The sequence below is a fragment of the Betta splendens genome, chromosome 13 (assembly GCF_900634795.4).
Source record: "Betta splendens chromosome 13, fBetSpl5.4, whole genome shotgun sequence".
Lineage (NCBI taxonomy): Eukaryota > Metazoa > Chordata > Actinopteri > Anabantiformes > Osphronemidae > Betta > Betta splendens.
Window position 1 is genome coordinate 2,992,748 of NC_040893.2, and position 27,883 is coordinate 3,020,630.

General features: G+C 42.7%; 1 protein-coding gene and 2 long non-coding RNA genes across 5 annotated transcripts in view; 1 reads left to right on the top strand and 2 right to left on the bottom strand.

The window, feature by feature from the left end:
- Positions 1-473: 473 nt before the first annotated feature.
- Positions 474-3,773, bottom strand: LOC121202680 (uncharacterized). Its single transcript, XR_005898509.2, has 3 exons — positions 3,636-3,773; positions 1,440-1,722; positions 474-1,358 (listed from the first exon to the last, which is right to left on the bottom strand). It is a non-coding gene; the product is annotated as an uncharacterized LOC121202680 (long non-coding RNA).
- A 15-nt stretch (positions 3,774-3,788) lies between these two features.
- Positions 3,789-27,883, top strand: part of tpst1 (tyrosylprotein sulfotransferase 1) — a 28,270-nt gene continuing 4,175 nt past the window's right edge. For both annotated transcript variants that reach the window (XM_029171419.3, XM_029171420.3), the window contains exons 1-3: positions 3,789-3,974; positions 8,315-9,341; positions 18,874-19,072. In XM_029171419.3, the coding sequence (XP_029027252.1) occupies positions 8,485-9,341; positions 18,874-19,072 (1,056 nt within the window). In that variant the 5' untranslated portion in view covers positions 3,789-3,974; positions 8,315-8,484. The remainder of the gene's footprint in view (positions 3,975-8,314; positions 9,342-18,873; positions 19,073-27,883) is intronic.
- Positions 17,440-26,629, bottom strand: LOC121202674 (uncharacterized). 2 transcript variants are annotated; one of them, XR_005898499.2, is made up of 3 exons: positions 25,580-26,629; positions 25,092-25,493; positions 17,440-25,006 (listed from the first exon to the last, which is right to left on the bottom strand). It is a non-coding gene; the product is annotated as an uncharacterized LOC121202674 (long non-coding RNA). The 2 variants fall into 2 exon arrangements; XR_008696412.1 differs by having other exon boundaries at positions 17,440-25,493.

Sequence of the window (27,883 nt, forward strand, 5' to 3'; positions counted from 1 at the left end):
AGATTAATATAGTAATAAAAACAACACAATCTTTACCATGATGAAAGGTTTTAATCTTCCCTCCCTGTCATAAGCTGATGTAATGCCACAGATAACCGTTCGTCTGCTGAGGAGTGGCTTCTCTGTTTTGTTAGTCATGTCTGCTTTTTCTATCAATTTGAAATGAGGGAGTTGTCACTTTTGTAACAAACATTAATCCTTCAAAAATAAACTGCTGTGTTACTACTTAAAATGCTTCATTGTCTGACATATGTAGGATGGTATTATTTCTGTTTCTGCATACAATCAGTCAGGTTACATGACATGCAGCACACATAAAATTACATTTGCTGTGTAAACTGATAAGTTGTTGTTAATTCCATAGTATTTAATACTGTCCCAACCCGCCATACTGAATGGCGGATCGAGAGCTTGAGAATGTATTTGGACCAAATCAGAAACAGAGGAACCAAACTAATAAATAAAAGGTCCTTTTAATTGGTACTCTAGGTAACACAAAACACTCCTTCAAAACTAAACAAAAATACACCAGGAGGCAGAAAACACTCAATGAATATAATAATGAACTAACAAAACAAGGTTTCCAACGTGATTGGGTTTATTGATCGCACCCACATTCCTGTTAAAGCCCCTTCAGTCAATGAGTGAGACTATATTAATAGGAGGTCAATTTACAGTATCAATGTGCAGGTAACTATTATTTCCTGTCTAGAATATTTCGGTTTAAAGACAATTAAACTCATTACTGTTTCCACAAACTAGGTAATGTGTGATTCAACCCATCTCATCACTAATGTTGAAGCCAAATTACTAGGGTCAGTGGATGATACCAGAATGTTCAGAGAGTCATCACTATGTCACATGTTTCAACAGGGTATGTTGTAGTTTACACAAGTTTGTGTTTCTACTGTATTGTTTTACACAATTCAATCATTACAGGACACTAGAATGGCTACTTGCTTGGGGACAGAGGGTACCGTTGTCTGCTCCATTTGATGACACCTTACCCTGAACCTTAGCCTGGACCACAGACAAGGTTCAACCAGGCCCACAGCAGAACACGGGCCAAAGTGGAGATGACCATAAACATTCTGAAGGCAAGGTTCCAGTGTCTACAAGGTCTCAGGGTCAGTCCAGAGACAGCATTTGACATTATAGTGGCTTGTGTTGTCCTTCACAACATTGTCACGAAGAAGAGAGAGCCACCCTCCTTGTCCTGCTAAGGATGACCAAGAGGATCTAGTAGTAAACCAAGTAGACCACAGAGATGGAAGACTCCTAAGACACATGATTTGTCAGAATCACCTTTTTTTTAAAAAAGATTTCTGCACCAAGAGTGCTCTTTATTTCTTCATGCCCTGAAAAAAATGAATATTATTTACATTGCTTCGCACAACCACACTTTAAATTGTAACCTTAATGTTCAGTTAAACCCTAACCTTAAGGCGGTGCTCCAGTATTTCAATTTCAAGTTTCAGTCTTTTCTTCTATATTTTGAGCTGTATAAGGTGCATCTCAAGTTGATTTGTTGTTGAAGATGGACCTTATACAGCGCCTTTGCTGACAACCAGGAAGGCATTAAAAAGGGAATATTTTTATGTTATAAAATTATATATAAAACATTATAGGATGCAAATACAACTGCAGTCAGGTACGTACACTGTTTAGATTTTGTGATGAGGTAGATGGACCGTCATCTGCATGGAAATCCCCAGGAATGTTCTGTAAAAGGACAATGACAATTTGTTACTCCCTAATGTTAAAAGGAGTCATGTGTTACTGTATATGGTATGTATCAGACCTCTATCGATCTAGCAGCACTATCCAGCCCATTGTGAAATAGGCTGCCCTTTTCGTGTCAGTTCGGTTTTTCTTGTGAATTTAGCAATCCACTGGCAGTGTTTTCATACATACGCCATACACGTGCATTAACTCTGGGTTACCTACAGGAGGTAGATTAACCCAACTCTTCTCGGGTGTTTTCAGCCGACATACTCAGGGTAAGCAGGTTCTGGGTTAATCAACCGAGAGTTCAGGGTTTAGAAGAAGGTTAATCAACCCTGCTTTCTGGAACTCACCCTGGGAGCTAGGTAGGCTAGGTATGGTCAGGAGCTAGAGCAGGCTAGACATGACATGGAAAAACTTGAACAAAAGTCTAACGCAAAATAGCGGAACAAATGAGGAACCAATGCAGGCTTACAGGCTTGGCAACGCTTGAGTCGCGTGGCTTGACTAACATGATCCTAGAATGACATGACCAAAAGTAAGAAAACTACAGCCCAAAACGTTGCAGAAAGTAGGGAGCCCGAGGCTCTGTCAGCTTAGACTCCTGACAGGTACAGGGATAACAAAAGCAAAACCTGCTTTACGATTTATTGCTTCTGAAGCATCTGTATGTACTTTTAAGAAGTCTACTACTACTTCACCAGCATCACTGTCCTCCTCTGTCCTCTTCTGTAACAGGCTCAGATCCACTTCTTCTACCTCAACTAAGGTTAAATTTTGATCAAACCAAAGCCCAAGATATTTTAAATTATTAATTTGCTCCAGAGTTTGTTCAGTTTGAGATTAATTTGATTATATCTCTTTCTCTTTGTAAAGTGACTGAATTATTTTCTCCTACTGAGAATCCATTTCATTGCCCAATCTATGGCTTCCTGTACTTTCATGAGGATAAAACCATGTTCTTTCCTCTATTCCTCGTAAGCGCATTATCTGCAAAAAGAGATGCTCTTGTTGTGTATCTATGGTGCTAAATATATCATTTATCAAGATTGAAAACAGCACTGAACAGATATTGTCCTATTAGTTAGAACATTTTAATCTATTTATACATTATCTGTCATATCTCACTGTGATGTCATTTAATTATTAATCCTTCATCCGCCTTTTCCATATCAAAGAATTCTGCTATGGCAGACTCAGAGCCTTCCTGTTATCATGCTAGATCCATATTCTAACCGTTTCTAAAATTACTTTAATCATTTTCTATTATTTCTTTGGTTTCTAGATGATAAATTTGTTTTTATTTTTTTATTTTTAATGAGATATTGAAGCTATAAGTATGTAACTTTAAGTTAAACATGGATCTTTTCTTGGTTTACAAATAGGAATTATAATTAAATATTTCCATTCTGGAGGTAACACCTTCTCCCCAGGCTCTGTTATATAATTAGAGCAGGATGTTGTTACTCCATCACCTAAATGTTTAAGTATGTTATAATTAATTTGATCTCTTCTCAATGTCATATTTTTTGTTTTCCCCTAATAGTCGTTCCAACTCTGATATACTAACTTGCATATTTATTTATTCCTATCATCTTTGCCTAGGTCTATTACTTTTCTTTTGATGTGTATTGTACTGCTGCCACATAGCACACTAACTACTTTTTGTCACAAAGACCAGTATATTTATCTTTTGTTCTTTAATTTATGTTAAAATCAAAAATTGTTCAAATAGAAACTTTGAAACAGTTATGTACAGTTGTACTGTACAATTTTACATTTGCATTATTAAAAATTACAGTTACACTTACAAATACATTTTAATAATATACATTTCATCTTACAATTTTATATATTTTATAATATAGTTTAATTTGCACGAATAGTTTATTTGTATATATCATCCTTACCGAATCCAAACGTACTATGTTTTTAAATCCGCAGGGATCCGCCCAACACCATTGTGACCAATCAGCAGGCCTGAAAGAAACGGCGTCTGGATTTTGGGCGAATCACAGTGCGCCTTTCAACTCGAGCGCAGCAGTAAGTTATAGCCGTTTCGTTGGTGTCGTCCACCGTTGAGCTGTGCAACAATTCGTCCTCCGTGTCAGTGACACGTTGTGTGGTCACAGAAAATGCCCGGAAAGTGGTTCTAGTGGACGACTGGACTGTTCGGAGCTTGGCGTGGGGTTATGCGGAGGTTTCCAACCGACAAACGCGAATCTCCTGCGCCGTATCCGCAGCACTAGGTGGGTTTGTGCGGCTTTGAGCCTATCACTCCTTTCCTTTCCTTCCTTTAGCACAGAAGCAGCGACCGTAAACCACAGTTTGGGCTTCGGGCTTTTTGTAGAAACGTGCCGCCGTATTCTTGGCTTCAGCACATCCCTCCTCTCTAAAAAATGTGGGTTACATAATTGCTAATGTTTGACTTGTCAGCCACGACGGCTTGAAAAGAGCCTCTCTGACACAATCGGACACCAATGAAGTCAGTGTCAGTTCCTGCGTGTTGACAGACAGCTCGGTTCGAGCAGCCTCCGGGGACGAGTCAAGCCGAGCTCAGGTTACACACCTTGAAGACACATCAGGAACAGTAAAAGGCGACGCTTCTGCTTTAGCCGAAGCTCGTCCTCAGTGCTTCAAACGAGATCTAAAAAACCGCGATGAATATTTATAACCTGCTTCTGATCGAATAAACACGGCGCCGTTACATCAATACTTCTAAGCTGATCAATAGTAATGATTTCATTGCAGCAATTTCTACATGTCCTTATATATGATAAGATGTGAGAGATTGCATTACATTTCACTAGTGTCAATAATGTGTAAGGATGTTATGGTTCGTAAAGATCAGGCCTCTAAGTTACAGTTGTTGTAATTAACAGTAGAAAATGGGTTTGTCACTTTTAAACACTAATCTTGTTGTCCACAACTGCTTTGTACTAGATTGTTCAAGGTATCGCTCATAAAAGTTCTTCTCCCCATTCCTTCTTTTATATGTCAGACTTGGTACTAAATATAGGAAATACTTGCTTGATGTGTCAGAAACGTTCCTGAAGCCTAAAGCAGGGAGAACTGTATCCTTGATTTCTACCAGGGTGATAAATGTCTTAAAGGTCCTACAGTGGTGAAAGCGGTGAGGGTCGCAGACCACCAGTGTCTCTGCAGCCAGGAGCACATCTGCTGTGTGCAGATGGTCTGAGGGGAAGTAGGAAGAGTCCACTCAGAGTATGGCAGTCCTTGGTGCTGGCTTCCCTCAGTGGCTCAGCTTCCACAGCTGTTGAGCTGGGTCGGCTGCTCACCTGTTGACTTGCAGTCCCGGTTCTGTGTTTGAAAAGAACACCCACATCAAAATGATTACATTCCCCCACAGGCCTCCTGGCTGCCAGGGCTGTCGATGGCAGAGCTCTGCCCATGTTTACAAAGTTTTTCCAAAAGACTCCATGCTACTGAAGGACTCAGTGACTTGGAGGCACATACTTACCAAACCATTCAGGGCCGAAGTCCTGCTGGTCAGGGATGCCACTAGGTTTTTAGTTGTGTGTATGTATCTAATTACTAGTACGTCATGAATGTGTGATCATTTTTCGTCTTGTTTTTGTTTAGTCCTTTGATTGTTTAACTACACGGGAACTTTCATGAAAATCTGCCAGAAATCGTGACTTAATGGACAGTAACAGTAAAGCTGTGAGACAACAATGGTGCTGGCATCCCACGTCCTAGTTGGGTGGAGTGAATGGATCAGTGAGAGGGCAGTGTAATGGAAAGGCTGCTTGGTCACATAAGTCTTTACTTGTTCATTTGAACCTGATTCTAATTTTTGCGATTGTGATAAATCCTGTAAATAAGGTGAAATAGTGTTTTTACAGTAAAGTCTGGCTCCTCTATCGCTGGATGTGGAGTATTAACAATCAGTTCATTGTGGCCTGTGAGACGTGCAGTGTTCACTATGATTGTCTCATTAGTTTGAGTAAAATACAAAAATCAGCCCAGGTTGTTTATCACTGCCTTACAGGTTATATTTATACTAGATTGCTAAAGACAACTTACTCTTCACTAAATACAAGAGAGTCTAATAGTGCTCATTTGTCAGCTTCAATGTGAAGGTGATGTCTATTTAATGGACCTGGCATTGCTGAGTCCACTGCTGTTTTTTATTTCTAGTAGTACTAGAAATATTTCTAGTAGTAACTAAGCCAACACGCCTCACCAGGTAAGTGAAGATAAAACGTATCGGATTTGGTGCATTGCTCAGTTACTGACACAGAAAACATTAATGTCATCATACCTTCCCTGATAATATTGCTAGAATTGTTTACAGGATAAAGTGTCATATCACTATAATTATTAGACAACAAAACAATCATTTTGTTTTATTTACATCTCTAAGGCAAACAACTGTAGGACAAAAGTTGTTCATCAGTCGTTGAGCTGCGCTAAAAAAGTACTTTGTATTCTGTGATTTACAGCAGAGTAGAAAACAAGATAATGTCTAATGTGTTCAAAAGCTCTGACCTGAAAAAGATCTGTGGACCTTTAGGTTTTATTAGTAGTTAGACATTTCTATCAGGTGATGATACTGTCGATGCTCCAGAAGGTTGAGTCATTATAAACTAAAGTGCTGTTATGTTAATATGTTTATTGTTTTTTAAAGCAGTTGCACTGAAATCAGGCGACACGTTTCCTCTGTCATGTTGTGGATGTGCTTAGGTCGGAGCCTGAGGGCCAGAGGTTGTAGACACGGACACAGTCCTGCCTGATGGTTTGCAGCTGTGTGGAATCTAAGGAATCCACCAGATCAGATAGCTGCTTCATAAATAACCAGTAGCAGGATGACATCTGGAACATGGGTTTGCCCAGGCAGGAATATAAGAAGGGTCATTAATTTCTTCCAGCAAAGTTGAAAAACTTCCATGCAGCCATTATAATGCAAGTGTAATGTAGAACTACGTGACCTGCTGCTTGAATTCTGTCAACGGGAAAAATAAACAATAAGGAAGCAGTTCTAACTCTGACATATTGTTGTTTCAGTGAAGCCCCCCCCCACCCCCAACAGACACACACACACTGGGTTTATTCTGAAACCCTCCAGTGTATGGGGAAGAACGAGAGTACTCAGCACCTGTCAGCCATTATTCCCCTACCCCTATCTTTTCATTCATTTGAAGAGCCTTTATTAAATTAAAGCTTTTACCCCAGTACACCAGAACCAAGCACAGATTACTGAGAGATGTGGGAAGGTTGCTTATTTCTCTGGCGTGATGCAGAGCCACCCTCGTTATTAAGTGTTGATGTGGTTAGGTTTCACCGTTACTCCTTGGAGAGTAGCCTCAGCCTCCACCGCTTCCCCTAACAGATCAATGGGAAGAATATCGTTTGAGGAGAATACAATATCAGTAACACAATAGAACAGCGTCAATTAATTTAACACAAACACATTTTAGCCTCGCTTCAAGGTGTAAGACTACACTGCTCAGAAGCTCAACCGCAGTCTATCAGTCAGGAGCTCACAGCTCTCCACCTCTTTACTATGTTCAGTTTTTTCAGAGGTCAGACTTCTTTTTATTACATTCACAAACTAAAAGCTGCTAAAATACTGGTTCTTTTCACTTTTAGGTCTTTGATCACAGCTTTTGTCACTGCTCTAAGGGATTTGGTTTAAGGTACTACTGTAGGGTTGATCAGTTATGGGTCCCAGCCGTATAGTAGCACAGGACCTTTTGGAACCTGGCTGTGTCTGACATGCAGCTAGCCACAAATGCTTCAAACACGTATTATTGAGAGCAGACTAACATGAAAAAGCCTAATGCTCAGTTTAATGCCAGTAGTGGAGCAAGTAGTAGATCCTTGTTTTTTTTTTGTTTTTTTAAGTCAAGTAGGCTTTTATTGTCATTCCATATACAGTTCACTACACAGTGAAAAGAAAAAATGTTCCTCCATGACCATGGTGCTACATACATGCAACATAAATTTACAACACACTATAACTAAATTAACTAGCTAGCTTACTTACAGACCTACAGTAATTAGCTGACTAGCTCACACATGATAGATAGACATTTAGAGCAAGCTGAAAAGCAAGTTGTGGTATAAATATTTTAAATTTTATTAGCCACAGTGTTCAAAAACGTTTAACATTGATGGCCTGTGTCCAGGGAAAACATCTAAAATGGCAGTATTATGTGATGTGGATGAACATGGTCATATCCGACATCACCCAGAATGCATTAAGCTCTGATGAATCTCACGACCTGCATTGATTTGACCTACCTGATCCAACAAATGCGGGGAAGGAAAGACGGTTGTCTCTTCCAAGAGTCTCTGTGACGATACACGGCTGGCTGATATTACCTACAAAACGATGAAATAAATTTTTGAATTAGTTATCAGTGGCTGCCAGCAACTCAAAGCTAATTAGCTAACATTAGCAATGTTACAGTAATTTTAAGACATTAATGAATGAAGTTGCACATTTATATTTGCTTAGCATTGAAAGGACCTTAGTTAAGAATTATTGATCATAAGTGTGTGATCACAGGTTAATTCTGGTTTTGCTGTTTGGGTTATTATGTCTTTTGTCTTTTGTGTTCAGGCCTCATGGAGTTGGGGACAGAACGACTGCTGTGCACCAGGGAGCTTGATCCGTGCGTGGTTCCCAGCAAACAACCATAAAGTGTGGCAACCTTACTTACCCCTCACTTCCTTTTTTGCTTCCCGGGTTCATCCCCCTGATTTAGCCCTGTTGTGATATTGTCCTGTAACATGATTGGCAAGCTAAAGCAGAACTTGCTGGTGGCCTGCCTGGTCATCAGCTCAGTCACTGTCTTCTATTTGGGTCGCCATGCTATGGAGTGTCACCATCGCATCGGGGAGCGCAGCCCTCTCGGTGGAGTCCTGCCCCTGTCAGCGGTGGGGGGCAGCATGCGGACCACCTTACGGACAGGCCAGAATCTCAGCACTCCTTTTGTTTACAGCAAAGACATGCCGCTTATTTTCATTGGCGGTGTGCCTCGCAGTGGGACTACGCTCATGCGTGCGATGCTGGATGCACACCCAGAGGTACGCTGTGGCGAGGAGACTCGGGTCATTCCACGCATCCTGGCCATGAAGCAAATGTGGAGCCGTTCAGGCAGGGAAAAGATGCGCCTGGACGAGGCCGGGGTGACGGATGAGGTGCTAGATGCTGCTATGCAGGCTTTCCTCCTGGAGATCATTGTCAAACATGGCGAGCCTGCCAATTACCTTTGCAACAAAGATCCTTTTGCACTGAAATCACTGGCGTACCTAGCAAAGATCTTTCCCCATGCCAAGTTTGTACTGATGGTTCGTGATGGGCGGGCTTCAGTCCATTCCATGATCTCACGGAAGGTGACCATAGCAGGCTTTGACCTAGGCAGCTACCGGGACTGCCTGACCAAGTGGAACCGGGCCATAGAGACCATGTACACACAGTGCCTGGAGGCGGCTGATAAATGCCTCCCGATGCACTATGAACAGCTGGTTCTCCATCCCGAGAAATGGATGAGGACACTTCTGAAATTCCTAGACATTCCTTGGAATGATGCCGTTCTCCATCATGAAGATCTCATTGGAAAAGCTGGAGGAGTGTCCCTCTCCAAGTAAGTATTGTGTACTTTGTAGATGTATGTAGTTGTACACTACCGTTCAAAAGTTTGTGGTCACTTAGAAATGTTCTTATTTTTGACAGACTTTATCATTTTCATCACATTCAACTATTAATCTTCCTTTCAGCTTTTTAATATCTTCAATACTTTCTGATCTGTAGCAGTTTGAATATTGGGTAGATTCTTAGCTTTTGCTTTAGTGTGTATTGCGTGAGCTAGAGTGTGTGACGTCACAGCTAGAAATTCAGAAGTACAGCATTTTGAAATTGTGGCCACAATGTTTAGTCTTCAAACATAAAATGCATACCAATGCTCATTAAAGCCTTGGCATTTGTAAAGTAAAGTTATTTTTTGATACCTATTATGGTTTTGCTGTAACAAGCCTATTCAGCAGAGGTGCAGCTCTGCTTTCACAGAGCAGAGAGAATGGAGCTGATCATCAGGAGTCAGTGTAGCAGCTCTATGCATATTACTGATTAGTTCATTACACTGTTTGATTGTTTTGTATTTAATCACACACTTCCTCTGAATCCTTTCAAAATTAATTTTTAGCTGCAATAGCGTTTAATTTGCTTTAGAATGGTTAATAATAATAATAATAATAATATACTATTACTATACTTATATACCACTCTATTCTCACCCTCCGCGGGTGGTCTTATGCACTTTCCTTTGTGGAGAACCACCCTCGAAGCCAATGGGAAGCCACTTGCCCAAGTATCCATCAAATGTGGCATATACCAAGGAGATGCACTGTCTCCACTGCTGTTCTGCATAGGTCTGAACCCCTTCAGCCAAATAATAAAGACAAGACTGGCTATGGATACCGACTCCGGAACGGGGCCATCATAAGTCACCTCCTCTGCATGGATGACATCAAGCTGTACGCCAAGAGTGAGCAAGACATCGACTCGCTGATCCACACCACCAGGAACTACAGCTCGGACATTGGGATGTCATTCGGGCTCGAGAAATGTGGGAGGATGGTTACAAAGAGAGGCAAGGTAATCCACACAGAAGGGGTCTCACTCCCAGAAGGAACAATAGCAGTGCCTTGGAATACCACAGGCGAACGGCAACCTTGAACAGGCAACAAGAAATGCGGCAACAGCCAAATACCTCCAACGAGTAAGGCAAGTCCTAAGGAGCCAGCTCAATGGCAAGAACAAATCCCGGGCAATAAATAGCTACGCCCTGCCAGTGATCAGATACCCTGCGGGAATAATAAGGTGGCCAAAGGAAGAGATACAGACCACAGATGTTAAGACACGAAAGCTCCTCACCATGCATGGAGCGTTCCACCCCAAATCCAGCACCCTGAGACTATACACTAGCCGCAAGGAAGGAGGCCGAGGACTAGTTAGTGTGAGAACCACTATCCGGGATGAAACATCCAAGATCCATAAGTACATCAAGGATAAGGCCCCGACAGATGACGTGCTGAGTGAATGTCTCAGGCAGTGGAGAACAGAGGATAAGATGCTGGAAGCGGGACCATCATGGGAGGACAAGCCCTTAAACGGGATGTACCACCGAAACATAACTAAAGTGGCTGATCTTAACAAATCCTACCAATGGCTTGAAAGGGCTGGGCTGAAGGACAGCACAGAGGCACCCATCCTGGCTGCACAGGAGCAGGCCCTTAGCACCAGAGCCATAGAAGCCCAGATCTACCACACCAGACAAGACCCAAGGTGTAGACTGTGCAAAGAGGCCCCTGAGACGGTCCAGCACATAACTGCAGGGTGTAAGATGCTGGCAGGCAAAGCATACATAGAACGCCATAACCAAGTGGCTGGCATAGTATACAGGAACATCTGCGCGGAGTATGGACTGGAAACCCCGAGGTCAAAGTGGGAAACACCTCCCAAGGTGGTAGAGAACGAGCGAGCCAAGATCCTGTGGGACTTCCAGATCCAGACTGACAGAATGGTAATGGCGAACCAACCAGACATTGTGGTGGTGGACAAAGAGCAGAGGAAAGCCGTAGTGGTGGATGTGACCAAGCGATGGCAACATCAGAAAAAAGGAACATGAGAAACTAGAGAAATACCAAGGGCTCAGAGAAGAACTGGAGAAGGCTTGAAAGGTGAAGGCCACAGTGGTGCCTGTGGTGATCGGAGCACTGGGGGCAGTGACCCCCAAATTGGAGGAGTGGCTACAACAGATCCCTGGAAAAACATCTGACATCTCAGTCCAGAAAAGTGCAGTCCTAGGAACAGCAAGGATACTGCGCAGAACCCTCAAGCTCCCTTGCCTCTGGTAGAGGACCCGAGCTTGGAAAGTGGATGAGACCACCCGCGGAGGTTGAGAATAGAGTGGTATTTTTGCTTTCATTTGGTTTATTTGAGTAGTAATGAAACTATTTTACAATTAAACAATTACTTACATATACTTCTGCTATATCCTTTCAAAACGAAAGGCACTGATTTATCAGCTTTTTTAGTCATCTTTATGCCTCTGATAATGACTGCTAATTAGTAAGACTGTTTTACAGTCTAGCAATTGCCCACACCTCCAGCTCCATAATTCCAGATTAGTTAAGATTCCTAATGAGTCTTCTTTTTTAGTTTAACAATTTAGGACACACCTACTCAACATCATTTTAAAATAAAAGCACCAATCCAACTCTTTTTAGCTTTAATAGCACTATTTCTACTTATGTTGACTGATTAATTATGACTAAATAATAAGACTGTTTAGCAACATTTCCTCTAACGAGATAAAGCTCTCAAGGTGCTCCCTCTCTGATCATGTTATTTGAGAGAGTTCAAACGAAGGGATGCAGAGGAGGCAGCAAAAGTTTGTGGAGGGAATAAATAAAGGCGCTGCGCAAAGAGAAGGTGAGAAGATTCAAGCCGTGTCTCACTTCGCTGATTATGGGCAACGTGAGGTCACTGGATAATAAAATGGACGAACTGACAGCTCTAGTAAGAGAGGAGAAAATCTTTGCTGAATGCAGTTTGATGTGTTTCACGGAGACCTGGCTGCATGTCCATATCCCAGACTCCAGCGTTAACATTGACGTGTTCTGCGCCGTGCGCTTTGACAGAGACTGAGTGGAGACCAGGAAGAAGCGAGGAGAGGGGATAGCCATTTTTATGAACAATAAGTGGTGTCATCCTGGACACGTGACGGTCAAAGAGCAGATCTGCAGCCCTGATATCGAATTGCTGGCTGTGGGCCTCCATCCATGTTATTTACCCAGAGAGTTTTCACATGTTATCCTCATCGGTGTTTACGCCCCCCTCTGTCAGATCACAATTTGATTTATCTGCTGCCACAATACACATACATACATACAGGTTCAAAGGCTGCCTGTCACCATTGCACAGGTGCTCCACAGGGGGCAGTCCCATCAACCTTCCTCTTCACCCTGTACACTTCAGACTTCAGGTACAACTCGGAGTCCTGTAATCTTCAGAAGTTCTCTGATGACTTTGCTATTGTAGGACATATCCAGGGTGGTGATGTCACAGAGTACCAGGAAGTGGTGAACAGCTTTTTGGACTGGTGTGAACAGAACCACCGCCAACTAAACATCAGTAAAACTAAGGAGCTTGTGATTGACTTCAGGAAATCTGTGAGTGCTGTCACCCCTTTCACTATTAAAAATGAAGAGGTGGAGGTGGTGACCGAGTACAAATACCTGGGAGTGTACTTGGACAATAAACTGGACTGAAAAAGAACTCCTCAGCTGTGTACAAGAAGGCTCAGAGCAGGATGTACTTCCTGAGGAGGCTCAGGTCCTTTAACGTTTGCAGCACCATGCTGAGGATATTCTGAGTCTGTGGTGGCCAGTGTAGTGTTCTACACCGTGGTCTTCTGGGGCAGCAGCATGAATGTAGCAGACCATATACCATTCAGCAACAGGATATGAGTGGTGGATGAAGAAAAACCTGAAGACTTATGTGTTAATTCTGAAAGGATTTGGAGGATGCGTGTGCTCAACTGGTAAAGTTAAAACAGTGTCAGTAACTATCCATTTAAAAGCATAAAACATGCTAATAAGCAATTGCATTTTATTGTCAAAAGATTTTTTGAGAGGGAGTGTGGGTTTTATTATACTGTAAAATATTTTAATTAACTATTTTTAAAAATCAGTTGAAACATTACTGAAACTACCTGATGAGTTGAATGTATAGCTGCAGATCTGCAAAGAAAAAGTTGCAGAGAGTTGCTGAATGTGCACAAAAAAATCAAAAGCAGTATGATTTCAATAAAAAATATAAAAAGGTTTTGCTTTGTAAATACTACAGAAGTTTAAGATAGTCCTTTTATTCATTGAAGACTTGAATGTTGCAACAGTCCCAAAGGTGTAAACCTAAAACAAATATGAATGTTTTAATACAGAACCATGCATCATTAATTGCAATGGTCATTCCTTCTCACACCAGCTTCTGTTAGGGTGCCAGAAATACTCACTATTAATACTACAATACAAGTGTGGCTATATATACCTAATATAAGTAAGGTCAGGTAGTTTAAAAAAAAGCTGAATGTGTACACCTTGTCACGGCGCTCTAGGTAGCGGACCCACATGCACGGCGGAGACAAAGCTCTGTGATGAAAAAGTTTAATAGTACTCGTGGTCAGACAGGCAAGGGTCGATACACAATTGAGGCAGTGACGGTACAGACAAGGATCAGACAGTCGGTGGTCAAAGCAGGCTTGGGTCAGACTTACGGCAGTGCAGGATCAAAAGCAAAACAGGAGGCAAGGTCAGGGAAAGCAGGGTCATTCACGGATCAAGATATGAAATACAATGCTGGACTGCTGGCTAGTACAACGCAGACAATCTGGCAACTGGGCAGGGCTAGAGCTGGTGCTTAAATACAGAGGGATGATGACTAGATAAGTAGCAGGTGAGTTGATTAGAACTAAAGCTGGCTGAAACTAACAATGGCTGAGACAGGAAGTGGCAAGAACATAAAACCGGAAATAACCTAAAACAGTGATGTAATGACACTATAATGACACACCTGCTCTCAGGAATGGACAATAATAAAAATAACTGAAAAGTAAACTACCACTAACTAGAAAAAGTAATTTCTCGAGAAATTATGTTGGGGCACTGTAGTAGGAGTAGTCATAATTGACCAGTCAGAACCAAAAATCTTGCCATTTAAGGTAATACATTACATTGGTGCTTTTATTTTTAAAGGATTTAGAGGTGTGTGAGTGATTACTAAACTATAATATAGTCATTAAATGCTCATAATTTATCATTCAAAAACAAAAATAGCCCAGGAAAATAGCCTGGTAGCTCAGTTGGTAGCGTGTCGACCTCGGAAGGCAAAAGGTCTGCGGTTCGATCCCCCGCCTCGGCATCAGGTGTGTCCCTGAGCAAGACACTTCGCGCTAGCTCCCCGAGCGCCGCTCATGTGGCAGCTCACTGCTCCCCCAAGGGGGATGGGTCAAATGCAGAGAATGAATTTCCCCACTGTGGGACTATTAAGGCTTAATTTCTTTCTTCTTCTTCTTCTTCTTTTCTAAAGCAAAAGATTTAGATTAAGCCCTTTTCAAAATAAAAGCAGGTGGTTTTAGCCTCACCTGGTCATAGCCTCATAGATTACAATGCAGCACAAACGCTATTAGGGGCTTAGTCACATAATTTCTTTGTGGTTTCTACACCATTTTATTAAATGGTTCACAGATAAAAAGGTAAAAAAAAATGATAGTCGAGGTCAAAGGCAATAGGGGCTGCCACACCCCTAGCGAGCTATGTATCTAACTGGTGACCTCGTGCTTCCCAGGCCCACTCACTACTCACTACTCACTACTCACTCAGCTCATTTATCATCGCTGAGGCAAAGAAGGAGATGTGTCGTTACAACAGTCATCTACAAATCAATAATGTGAGACAATAATGTGTGTTCTCAGCTCTAAGAAAAACAATGGATGAAAATGACTAAAACAAATAAATACTTTAAACTGACAAACGATGATGACCCTCTACTCGTTGTATATCTTAAAGGCTTTTGATGCTTTTTTTCTAGTTTTTCTAGATTTTCTAGTCGTTCTTCTGCGTTCGGTTTCACACATGTCTGCTCCTAATGGACACTGACCGGGTTCGATGTAAGCGGAGGCAGGCTGACAGTGAACTTCAGGGCAGAACAACTGCCTTCCACATCAAACATTCGCCCCACCTTCTTTCAGCTACTTTGCTCAGTGCATTAACGCCAAGCCCCATGACACCTGTTAAAGTGCCCCCCCCCCCTTTAACATGCAGCATTTTATGTATATCTATCTATTTGAGCATGTCAGCCATGTGGCAGCCGGGCCCCAGAGCAGGACCTCCTCTGAGGATTAACATCAATTACATGGCCTTGATTTAGTGGAGGTGCTGCCTGGCTGAGGGCCCTGCTCCATTACTAATCCTAGAGCTCTCCATCATTTTGCCATGTTAATGTCTCTATGTGCTTCCATCTTATTGGCTGTTGGTGATAGAGAACACCACACTGGGTACAAGAGGCCCAGCAATGAATAATTGACGAGCTGGAGGCCGTAAAGTGCATCAGCCTGGAGGGAAGTGGTCCTGTCATGAGTGTAAAGGTTTTGTCACGTTGCACATTTATAGTCAGTGTGTGAGTCAGTGCTGAACTCGTGGGGCTGACAGGTACTTCACCTAGAGTACAAACAAACGTTAGAATTTTTAGTTTCATCTAATTGCTGCTGATCTCTGCATCTGGCCTCTAGCATTAGTCCTTAGTTGGCTCTGACTATTGATCTACATTAGATCTGTTCGGAGGTACTATTATATACTATATACTATAAACTATTTAAAGTCTGTTATCCACACACAGGTGAGTACGGCTTGAGGCGCTGCAGCCATCTGAAGCCTCTAGTTTTCCTATTCTCAGGGGTATTTTCTCCGAGCAGACAGAGAACTGCCCTACCGCTGGTGTTGCACGTGTAAAGTTGCCTGTTCCTTCAGCTTCACAGTAAATTAAGCTAAGGCTTTTAACCTTTACTAACCAAATGCTGTCTGACAAAATGAATTTTATTAAAATCACATGTTAAAGCTCAGTGTTCTGCACAAGGGCAAACTTGTTATTTGATGAAATGATAATAATATTCTGCACCCCTGATGGGGATGACCAGTTAGTTGCTGACACTCTTGTTTCATTGGACTGATCACACCCGTCGTAGCGCCTTTTAGGCTTGGCTCCAGCTACTTACAGTAGACCAGCTGCTGGAATGAGCCAAAAGTACAAAATATATCCTCATTGTTTGTCTTTGTGAACATTCTCCTTTTTTTGTAAATTAAGTTTAATGGGTTTGTGTCTATGTTTCATAATATTTCTTTATGCATACACAAAGTTTAATAGCATGGGTATATCCTAGTGTTTTATATACCTCAGTAATTATAGTTTTCTATTATGTGATTATAATGTAAGCAGCTATCCTGACTCCAGGTTAAATTGTGCATGCTCGTACCTACGTAGAGTTTGGACTGTAGGAAGAGAGCAGTGCACCCAGAGAAAACACACAGACATGCGGGAACATGCAAACTCTAAATTTCAGAAATTGAACCCAGGTGTTAAAAAATCTGCATCTTTCAGGTGACTGCGAATTGGCAGAGCTTTGGTGTGAGTCATGGGGAAGTGAGTCATTCTAAGGTAGCAGTCATTTGTGCATTTGTTGTAGTGAGTAGACCTCAAGACTGCCTGGCCTAATGTGATGGAGAATGAGTTGTGTTCTATGATCAGTTTAGAAGTGGAAATCTAGGTCTTTGCCTGTTTCTTAGAACCTCCATTTTTCTAAAGTGATCTTAAAAATATAAAGGGGTTGTTTGTCCAGCGAAAGACCTTACTAATGTCCATAATAATGAGGACATTACCTAACTTTAACTAAATAACGTATTAATGTACAGTAACACAGGTCACTGGAAAACAAAAGCTTCAACCCCAAATAATGAATTCATATTTAAAACTCCTGACTAAGTTTGAAGATGCTCCCAATGAGGTGGGACAATGGGTCCCACACAGACCTTCTCCCAGACCTGAATCAAAGCTTCAGCTCGATTCTGTAGGTGATTGGTGTCAAAGCCATGTGGTGGAAATTACCTATAAAGAGGCAAACGAGAGAGTTGTCTTTTGTGTGATTTATTATAAAAATAAAGGAAAATGAAAATAATGGGGAAAGCAAATCAAAAGCATGGATGTTGATCGTGCACATCAAAAAACCAGCTGGGGAGATCAGTGCACACACCACAAAGGTGTGATGCAAAGAGCCCAAAATCCTCAAGTTGTTTCTGCCTTTTAACGCCTCGGTTTGACTACGGTGGAACGTCTGTGTAGCCCAATCAAACTGCATGCATCATCCCTGTCGCTGTGTGTGTGGAGATGTTTACATTCTCACATCTGCATCGCTGACGTCTGACTATCTGAGAAGAAGGAGCGCTAAGCTCAACAGACAGAGACACACAACGCCTTGTGTTTGGGAGCTAGAGTCCAGACTCTATCAGGCAGAAACAACCATTGAACAATCTAGGTGAAATACATAAAACAGAAGTAAGACAAAATATATTAATTGCAGAACATAAGTCATAAATCATATAATAACTGCATAGAATAAGGAAGAAACAATTTTTCCCATAACAGCCACCAGTGCCAAACCTGCGTGTGTACGTCCCATACACACACCGTAAATAGAGCTTGGGGCACAGAGAGAGTGTGTTTGAAGTCTCAGAGGTTCACAGTCACACATCCAGTTTCCTATGTAATCTCCTGAAATCGTGAGGATCCATGTTGATGTATGACAGACTTTAGTGTGTGGCCTTTGACCTTTGCTAGAGTAGCAGGTTGGATGGTTTGCATTGAAGAAACTGCATCACATCTTTAACGGAACTTGAGTAATGGTTAAGGTTTGTTTTATTATGCACCCACAAACAGAAACCTAATGCAGACACTGCCTACCACAGCTGGACTTTTAATTAAATGGTATTTTAAGTGTCTGTAATATCAAAATATGGTAAAGCTGATTTGCATTAGGATTGGTGGTGTCTACTGAGCAGTGTGGCCCTGGAGCTGTTAATTCAATGACTCTAAAGTGTGGTTGTGTATTGATTAGTCATAAAATCCTTTACTACAGTCCATCAGCTTCCTGTTTGATTCCATACAATGAATAATTTCCCCACAACATAATGGTGCATTCCCTCCTAAAAGCCTGGCCTCCATGTATTGATGAAAGGAAAGAACTTAAGCCCTCTTGCTCTGTCCCAAACAATGACCTTTGTCAAGCATTGATGGTAATCCAGTTTTAATACCACTATCTAGAAAACCCAACAAATCCTACTTCATCCAGCACTGAGTCATTCCGGTAGAATGAGTAGATGCTGCTGAGAATCAGGTTTTAACAAATTTCTCTTTAGTTATTTTTCCTACTTTCCGTTTTACATTTACGATGAAGAAAATAACTGATGTTCATATCATCAGTTAAGGTTAAGAGCACATGACACTAACATCTTGTAATTCTTTTTATATTTAGTTATTAAAATCAGCGTATGTCTTTGTGTTGACAGGGTGGAGAGGTCCACGGACCAGGTCATCAAACCCGTCAATGTAGAGGCCTTATCCAAATGGGTGGGGAAGATACCAGCTGATGTGGTGAGGGACATGGCTGTTATTGCCCCCATGCTCTCCAGGTTGGGCTACGATCCCCACGCCAACCCCCCCAACTATGGACGGCCGGACCCTAAAGTGCTGGATAACACCAGGAGGGTGAGCATGCGTGAACATGAGTCCTGTTTTCACATGCATGTCAAATGTGTTGACATAAACCCAGATGAGAAATTATTTTCATATAGAAACAAAAGTGATGCTGTCATATATGTGTAGCTGAGAGCTGTTAATGCAGCTTCTCAAGATCTGGGATCTGTCCTGTCACTGCAGTGTCATCAACCAGTTTCAGGATGTTACACATCGTGTAGAGGATGGGGATGAAAACACACTCCTGTGTACCTGTGTACTTGGTGGGGACAGTTGAGGTTCCAGTCTAGGAGCCAGTCAGAATGTGGGGTGTGTCCCAGTGTGAACAGGACTACAGCTGCCTGATCATCCAACTGGGTAAGAGAGATAGGAAGGTGGCGGTAGCGCCTGAGGTAGACAGGTTGGAACACAGGTGCATGGCAGAGGGTCTAGTTTATCTAGATGTGGGTCAGCGCCTCCTCTAAACCACAAAGAGGCTGCAGTGAGTGCTATGGGACTATGGTCATTCTGGCTGGTCGCAGGGTGTTCTGGAGAAATTAGCCTGGTAGCAGATGGGGATGCTCTGGCTGAGGGAGGGTGGAGACCAACAACTCGCCACAAGCTCAGAAAAAAGATGGGTTGGTTCCCACTGACCAATCAGCAAACAGCTTGCTCCTGTACCCACTGCTGCTGGTATTAACAACTGCTAGTTTTTATATGACATTATTTAAAATGAAAGCTGATTTTTGTGTCTCTGTATTTAGACTTTTTCTCTGTTTATATACAGTAGATGTTGCTTTAATTGCGGAGCCTTTCATAACATGAGTGTTTGGCCTCAGCATTCTTATCCTTCCAGAAGCCAATGCCCCCTCATGCCTTGCTATCTGCTATTTTTGGAGAGAAGAATGTTTTATAATGTACATTTTTTTGCTCGAGCTGTGTTGACAGGCTCTGCTGCTCTGAGCTTGTGGTTCAACTTACAGTCGTCACATCATCTCATTGACCTATATGTATTTAGTGGTTTGACTGATAGGAATATTCAGACGTGAAGCTGTGGTGCCACTGACTGAGGTGTTAGCAGATGACATAATCCACTACTGGAGAGATGTCCCTTCACCCATCATGACTGAACAATGGGTGAAAAGTGTTGTTTGTTGTTGCATTTGTAGTTATAACCTGAAAGGTTACTGAATTCAGTGTTTTTGTCTCTTAATCTCTCATGACAGTGGGTCATATGTTGTACAGATCTCTACATATGGCAGTGTTTCCCCTACCATTATATTAGGGGTGTGCACCACCCGCCCCCCTTAAAGGTCAAGTTAATTTTATTTTATTTTGTTTTCATAGAATAACGACAGAAGTAATTTCAGATGATCTTTCCTATATACGAGGTCTGTGCTTTTTTATTAAACTAAATAGCTCTATGTTATTTATCTGATGGCATGTCATTTCTACAATTTTTACAATTTTCCTCCGTATGGCACCCTAATGCATGCACACACCCACCAGTGGACAGAGACCGCGTGAAAGAATGTCGTATCAGCCTGAAAAGCAGTCAAAAATATGGGCATTTTTTTAAATGCTAAAGATGACAATACTTGCTGTTGTGAGTAGCAGCTGGTGTAGCTTTCCTACTCCTAGTCAAAGTAGAGAAAAGAACTGCTGCCTGTCCTGCCCCTGGCAAGCACCTAAGGTCTAGCCACCACCCAATGACAAGTTTTTAACCAATTTGGCTGTCAGAGGGCAATTGTTAATCTTTTTTTTGCTAACCTTTTCTTTTTACATTTTTTAAAATAAATCTGGTGGTTAGTGTTTAGTTCAGTGTACAGTTATTAAACACAGTAATTGTTCAGACGTTATAATATTATATGATTATAATATAATATGATTCACAAGTGTTTGTGAGTGTTTTGCAGCACTACCCATCCCTCTTTCCAAACCCATGATTCTAGGGGAAACACTGTATGGTGCTTTATACAAACAAGCAGTATTACATTAACAGGTGTGAGATCCTGTCACAGCTAGAATAAAGTTTGACCAGGCAGAACAAGCCAACACTCAGGTGGCAGAGTTTGCAGACACAGTGAAAACCAAATAGACGAGGTTGACTGAACAGTCAGGGATCCATCGAGCTTCATCAGGAAGCATCAGACTCCTCCCTGTGCTCCTATGTGAACACTATGATAATGTGAGTTTGACAGTTGATGGTCATAGGGTAAAGCTCAGTGGGTTGTGTGGTTGTCGACAGCCATTCTCTCTGTTCTTTGTGGGGGTAATACTGTAGTTGACAGTGAGGCAGGATGAACCAAAACAGCGAATGACAAACAGAGAACAAGTTTGGAGCAGTTTGACTCAAACATACACATGTTTATGTAGTGTGTGCACAGATTTAGCCCATAACGTTTGACAGCATTTAGCACGTCCTACTGAAATGTTTTCGCGTGTCTGTGGTCTTCTTAGCACATTGGAATGCAGACACATCAGACACAACATCAGCCCTTCCTCCTTCTCCTGACTGTGCTCGCGATAGATGAGGCTGATGTGTCTTGTTGACATGTGTGTTCACTCTCCCTTTTTCAGATGTTGTGTACATCTGCAGGTTATTAGTGTGATTACCTGCACTGAACCCAGGGTTTGTCACTGTATCGTATTATTGTTTTTTCACAAGCTGCTAGATTCAGGTTACAGCAGTAATTGGACTGCATTAGTTTATTCAGCATTGTATATATTCTGCTTTTTTGACTTCTACATGAATGTAAGACATATGTGATGTTGTGTTTCTGCCACAGTGTGACTACTGCAAACACTGAGACGTTATTGTGTAGACCCCCTGCAGTGGCTCATGGTGGCTAGCTCACTACCCCACATCATGATCTACAGATTAGTACATGCACATGAAAAGCATTCAGCGGAAGTGAAACACCACAAACTAATCTGAGATCTGTCTCTGGTTACCTGGAGACCTGTTGAGTGAGCTGTGTAGTGTAGTGTAGCAAACAGTCAGCTCAAACACGACGAATGATGCAGCATTTGCCTACAGAGAGCAGGTGATGTGCAGATGTACGGGGAAATAATCGTCACGGCTTTAACAAATTTAATATTTAAATAAAACAACACTGTTGGAGAATAAAACAGTTCATATGATTGGATGATATGCAACATTAGAGTATCAACCAACCATCATGAATGAATCTATCTAATCTAAGTGGTGGTTTGAATGAATTAAGAGGACGTGGGTAATAGGGCAAAGCTCCATGATCTATGAATATAATGATCAGGCTATATGTAACTTACCTCCCTGATGATGATCAGCCTCCCAGATGATGATCAGCCTCCCAAAAGTCACATGGATAATTGTGTAAATGGGGAAATCACAATATAACTTTAGGTTCTCATTATTGACAGAGGTCAATTTCCACAGATGACAGCCTTTGCTCATTTCACTGATAAAAACAAGTGATCCTACAGTACCTAAACATGATTACAGCCCGGCCAGGCGTGGTTGAAGACACTACACTCACATCTTAGTTCTTATAGAGACATTGAATCCCCCGTGGCCCCGGGGTCAGCCAAAGCTGTGTAGCAGCTCTGGCATCGGTGAGGTAATTGGTTAAAGCGCTTTACAAAACTATTTACCCTTTTTGAAGACCTAATGTCCAAATACAGATTACTCATTTTACAGCAACTGAAGCTGATTCTGCGGAGGTCAGCAATGATGAGGTGAGGTTGTCTGGACAGACTGTTGAGGTTGGTGGTTCTGCTTGGGCCCTGGGCTTGGTTCTGGAACTTACAGTGTGTGTGGGGGAAAGGTGGTCCTGAAGGCCCCGGTTCTCTTAGCTGTCCCCTATCAGTAGATTAATTTTTATTGAATATTTAGGAACCTGGGATCAGGTTCATCGTCATGTGGTTCTGTGTGGACATCTCGAGACCATCACAAAAGATGTGCTTAGGATGAAACAACAAACCGTGAGATCTGCACTTGGCCCTCCTCTGGATCTGTAGCTCCAACATAGTACTGTTTGTGTGAATGCTGAGTTCAACAAAGTTTAGTTCCTGTTCAGTAACTATAAGGCCACAATGCATTGCTCTCTCTGCCTTTCTTGTATAAGACATCTGGCAACTAGCCCTAAAGTAAACCGCTGAATGATAAAGTGTGATAAGGGGAGAGCATTGTAGTGACAAACCGCAGGATCAGCTTCATCTCTGACTGTTGTTTCACGTCTGGTTGTAATCATTCATCAGTATGTTCTCAATTTCAGTCACAGTAATTATACTAATTAGTGGAAACATGAGATGTGTTGCGTTTAAGGTCTGTAGTAGAGACATTCCTTCATATTGATGTGTGGCAGTAAATGATGTGCAGGCTGATTATATCACATTGATCCAGGGCCTCTGGGCTCTTGATCACTGTGGCACCTCTCAGCTCACCTGCTTTTATTTGCTCTCACAACTGAATAGCTTCAGTCCATCAAGGTTGAGGCCTTACAGCGTCTCCTGTCATCTGTGGAGCTCTACTGGTGGAACATGGAGTTTAATCATCAACGCTGATGTTCTTATGCATTCATTCATGTAGTTTTTGTTTGTACTGCACTGGAATATTTCTTTGGTAACAATGAGATGCTATGTGTGACTACAAGAGAGTATAGGAACCAACCATTGATCAACCTAGATTTTGACAGCTTTAGGTCAAAGGTCACTTGACCTTTTCATCCTTGACCCCGGAATGTCAAAGTATACCTGTTCTTTCACCCCGAAAGTCAAAGTGTACCTGTTCTTTCACCTCGAAAGTGAAAGTGTACCTGCACCCCGAATGTCAGAGGTGCGCCGATCTTTCATCCTCCGTGTTAAAGGGCGCTGTGATCATCAGAACGCAGCTGTTATGTGACACGTCTGTTACCAGTCGCCTGGTTTTTGGATTTAGGATTTAGGGTTTAGGATTTTGTAGTGATCAGAGACTCTCGTGTGTGGGAAAAAAACAGGAAAATGGCAGATTCTCCCGCAGTAGAGGATTCTGGCAGCATCAGCAGCAGCGTGATTGTTGGGGTTGTGGTGGAGAGTCAGTATCAGCGCAGAGCTCCTAAGAAAACGAAGCTGCGATTGTGCAGAGTGCAGAGAGTGCTACCCGCGTCTCTCAAAGGCGAGCTTAACCTAGCGTCAGGCTCTTTCGGCTATGTGTTTTGCTACCCCACGGGGGAGTTGCGTCTTTACCAGCTCAAAGACAGAGATGTTTTCTTCCGACACTATAATGATGCCGATCACTGCGTATGACTGGAGTGTTTTGCGTGGCATAGTAGTGGGGTATCTGAGTGAGCTTTTTGACAGAATGGATGAGGATGAATCTGACGAGGAAGATGAGCCCGTTGAGAAGAGGAAGCGAGCGGTGCCGGAGCAGCGCCTGAGCGATGCTATTGGAGTGGGAGTGTTCGACATGGAGGACCCCGACCCGAAAATACTGAAGTTTGTTTGGGAAACTAGCAGACGCTTTCTCAAACAAACTTCAGTATTTTCTATTGGTACTACAGACTGAGCACACACGCGCCTGGAGGCGCAGACTGACGGCTTTAGCACTGAATGTGGGATTTTCCAGCAGATTGGAGACACACTTCCGACTCTCGCCACCAAATAATTGACCAATTCATCCAACCTATCAAAAGTTCGGTGGTTATATTTACACCATTAAACCCTCTTTGGGCAGCGATATTAAAGCTAACACATCTTCGGCTTCGAGGCTTTGTAAATCATTGAGATCAGAGTTTTTATCAGCCATCTTGTTATTTAATATTCAAAGGAGCGACATTCCAGCACAATTTTCACGTCATATCAGGATGCGGAGCAAATCATTCATCATCAGACCCCGTTCAATAACATTCCAGACGATGCCCTCAAGTGTGTGCTCAAGGGCCTTATTAAAGAGCAGCCTTGATCCTTGGAGCCGCCTCCTCCCTCGTAGTCCCGGACGAGCAGAATCTGCTTGAAAACAGTCTCGAGTTAGTCAAACCCGTAGAAACCCTTCTTTAAAAAAAATTGCTTAAATAAGAAACTTTTTTACGACCCCTCGGGCATGGAATCCCCCGACGACGCAAGGGGGTTTGCTTCGCCTGTTCCGGGACACTCTGCTTCGCTAGAAGCACAGGGCTCCGCTATCAGGAGACGAAGGCTCCACGCTCGGCTGTCGGGACAGTACCCGCTCCAACTCGCCAATCAGACTCTCCTCTTCAGGGCTCCGCTGTTGCTGTTGCTGTTGCTGTTGCTGTTGTTGTTGTTGTTGTTGTTGTTGTTGTTGTTGTTGTTGTTGTTGTTGTTGTTGTTGTTGTTGTTGTTGTTGTTGTTGTTGTTGTTGTTGTTGTTGCTGTGGCTCCAGGTTGGGTTACGGCGCAACGGCGTCGAAACCGCTGACAGCGAATATCTCTTCCTGGTCTGGTGAGGAAGCTCTCCAGAAGCGCGTCGTCTTATACTGTGAATAAAAAAAAGAGAGTTTATTACAACAGAACCGTCAGAATAAGAGACAATATAATCATGTTTTACAATATCCATACTCACTGTCGAGACTGTAATCGGTCCGTGGTGGCTGATGTATCTCAGCGATTTTTTTTAGAAAAGGTAAAAACGCTATTATTTTCAACACGCTTGAATGTTGATCTGCAACTGCAGTTGAAATTGCTGGCTCTGGCAATTTTGAAGCGCAAGGCTATCTGACGATGACAAAAAGAAAACTTTTTCAAAGCGTTCTACAGTCTATTAATCATCGATTTTGCAAAGCGAAGTCATACTTACAGAGTCAAGCGCTCTCTGGCAGTCGCCATCCACTGGCTACATGAGATGCTGGCGCTGATGCAAATGAAATTTGTTAGCGCATATTTTCAGGAGAAACAGAGAAATGAGATCCTTGGCATTCCGCCGGCGCTTTACCTTGAATCATGCCGCTGTTTCAACATCCAACAAAGATCTAGGATGAAGGCCTGGGTTCGGGATGACTCTGGCATTTCAACTCCGCCTATATTTATACAGAGTTTCTCCATAGAATCTGCTCAAAACTGGTCAAATTGTTTTACAGATGTGGCACCCCGACCCCCTGCTGAGGCCCTGTCCCCGCTGACGCCTTAACACCTCTATACTTTTAAAATGTTTTTTTTTTCAAGGAGGACTCCTCAGCATAATCCTGGGATGTAACGGGTTAAAGCAGTATTTCATATAATCATCATCATATTATACTATAATAGATTATATACATTCTAAATAATACTAGAAATCCAGAGTGCGTGCCTCCTGAATGACCCCGGCATATACCCCCGGGAACATGCTCACGCCTTCTGTTTCCAATAACAAATCGACTCATATAACAAATGGCTGGATGGACTCGCCCCGGAGTCCATTAGAGCGGTGCCATCCTCAGACCCTTTGTTTTAAACAACAAATCAACTCAAATAACCAAGACCGAATGGAATGAAGTGTGTGTGTGTGTGTGTGTGTGTGTGTGTGTGTGTGTGTGTGTGTGTGTGTGTGTGTGTGTGTGTGTGTGTGTGTGTGTCGAGTGAGAAGACTCCTTCACAGTAGGGCCCCCTGGCCTAAATGCCATATGGTTGCAGGCCGAGGACCATAGGACTATCAACGCTGCAAGGGTATATGCTTTGCAAGTTGCAGTTGTTGTACACCAGCAGCGTACTCTGTCGCTCACTGGATATAGATCTCACTACAAATGCAAGACCCTTGTTTCAAACAGTCGAATAGCACGCACCATCTAAAACAACAGACGGCTGACTTGACGCCTAAACCCAGATGGGGGAAGGAGGTATCGGATGGGCAAGACGCCCCACCCCTTACGGATTGTAGAAGAATACCATGCCCCTGCCGGACTGTGAGCTCAGGCGGGGAAAAGCATCGCTCGGGTGATACGGAGAGCACAGACTAAAGGAGGATATACAGAACGCACCAGCGGCTAATCCCTCGTAGCAGCGTCCTTATAAAACCACACACTCCAGGAGGCGACTGTTAGCGGACGCTCCACACATAATAGCAGCATTCTGACGATCACAGCGCCCTTTAACATGAACGATGAAAGATCGACGCACCTCTGACATTTGGGGTCAAAGAACAGATACACTTTGACATTGCAGGGTCAAGAAATGTAGCTGTTATTACTGAAATGACATCACTGGAACCATTTAAATGTTTTTTGTTCCCCGGCAGGTACTTCATGTTTTTGCCATGTCCTGGGAACTTTCTTTCTTTCAAACTATCTCTGGAAACTGACGTAGACACATTTGATCAAGTATAAGTTTTTGGTTTATGAGGGCAACAGACCTCTGGTTCTGTTATTCTTTACAGCTAAACTTAGCAGAAAGAGTGTGAATTTCACATCCTGGCCTTATGCTGGAGGCAACAATACGCTGAGAATGTTACTATTGGGAGAGCAAGAACCGATAAACGTACTGCTGAAACACTCCCCAGCTTTGACTCCACTCTGGCAGCTTTTCAGACGCTCTGGGCTGCCACCACAGTCAGACCTCTGGGACCAGGCACCTCCGGCCATGCACAGCCATTCGCTTGTTCCCCTACTTCCACGCTGCACTGACCTACTGCTTGTTCCAGCAGGCAGCTTGGCTGACCCGTCGGTGCTGGTCCCTCCCTATCAGGCCCTGCCGGGCCGTAAGGAGGCATGCCTCAGGCCTTTGGTGTGGGCTTAGGGTTGTAGACGATGTTTATGTTTATTAGCATTGGTGTGTGTGTGTGTGTGTGTGTGTGTGTGTGTGTGTGTGTGTGTGTGTGTGTGTGTGTGTGTGTGTGTGTGTGTGTAACTGTAGTATAGATTTAAGTTATTAGTAAGAAGAAAGATCAGATTTATTT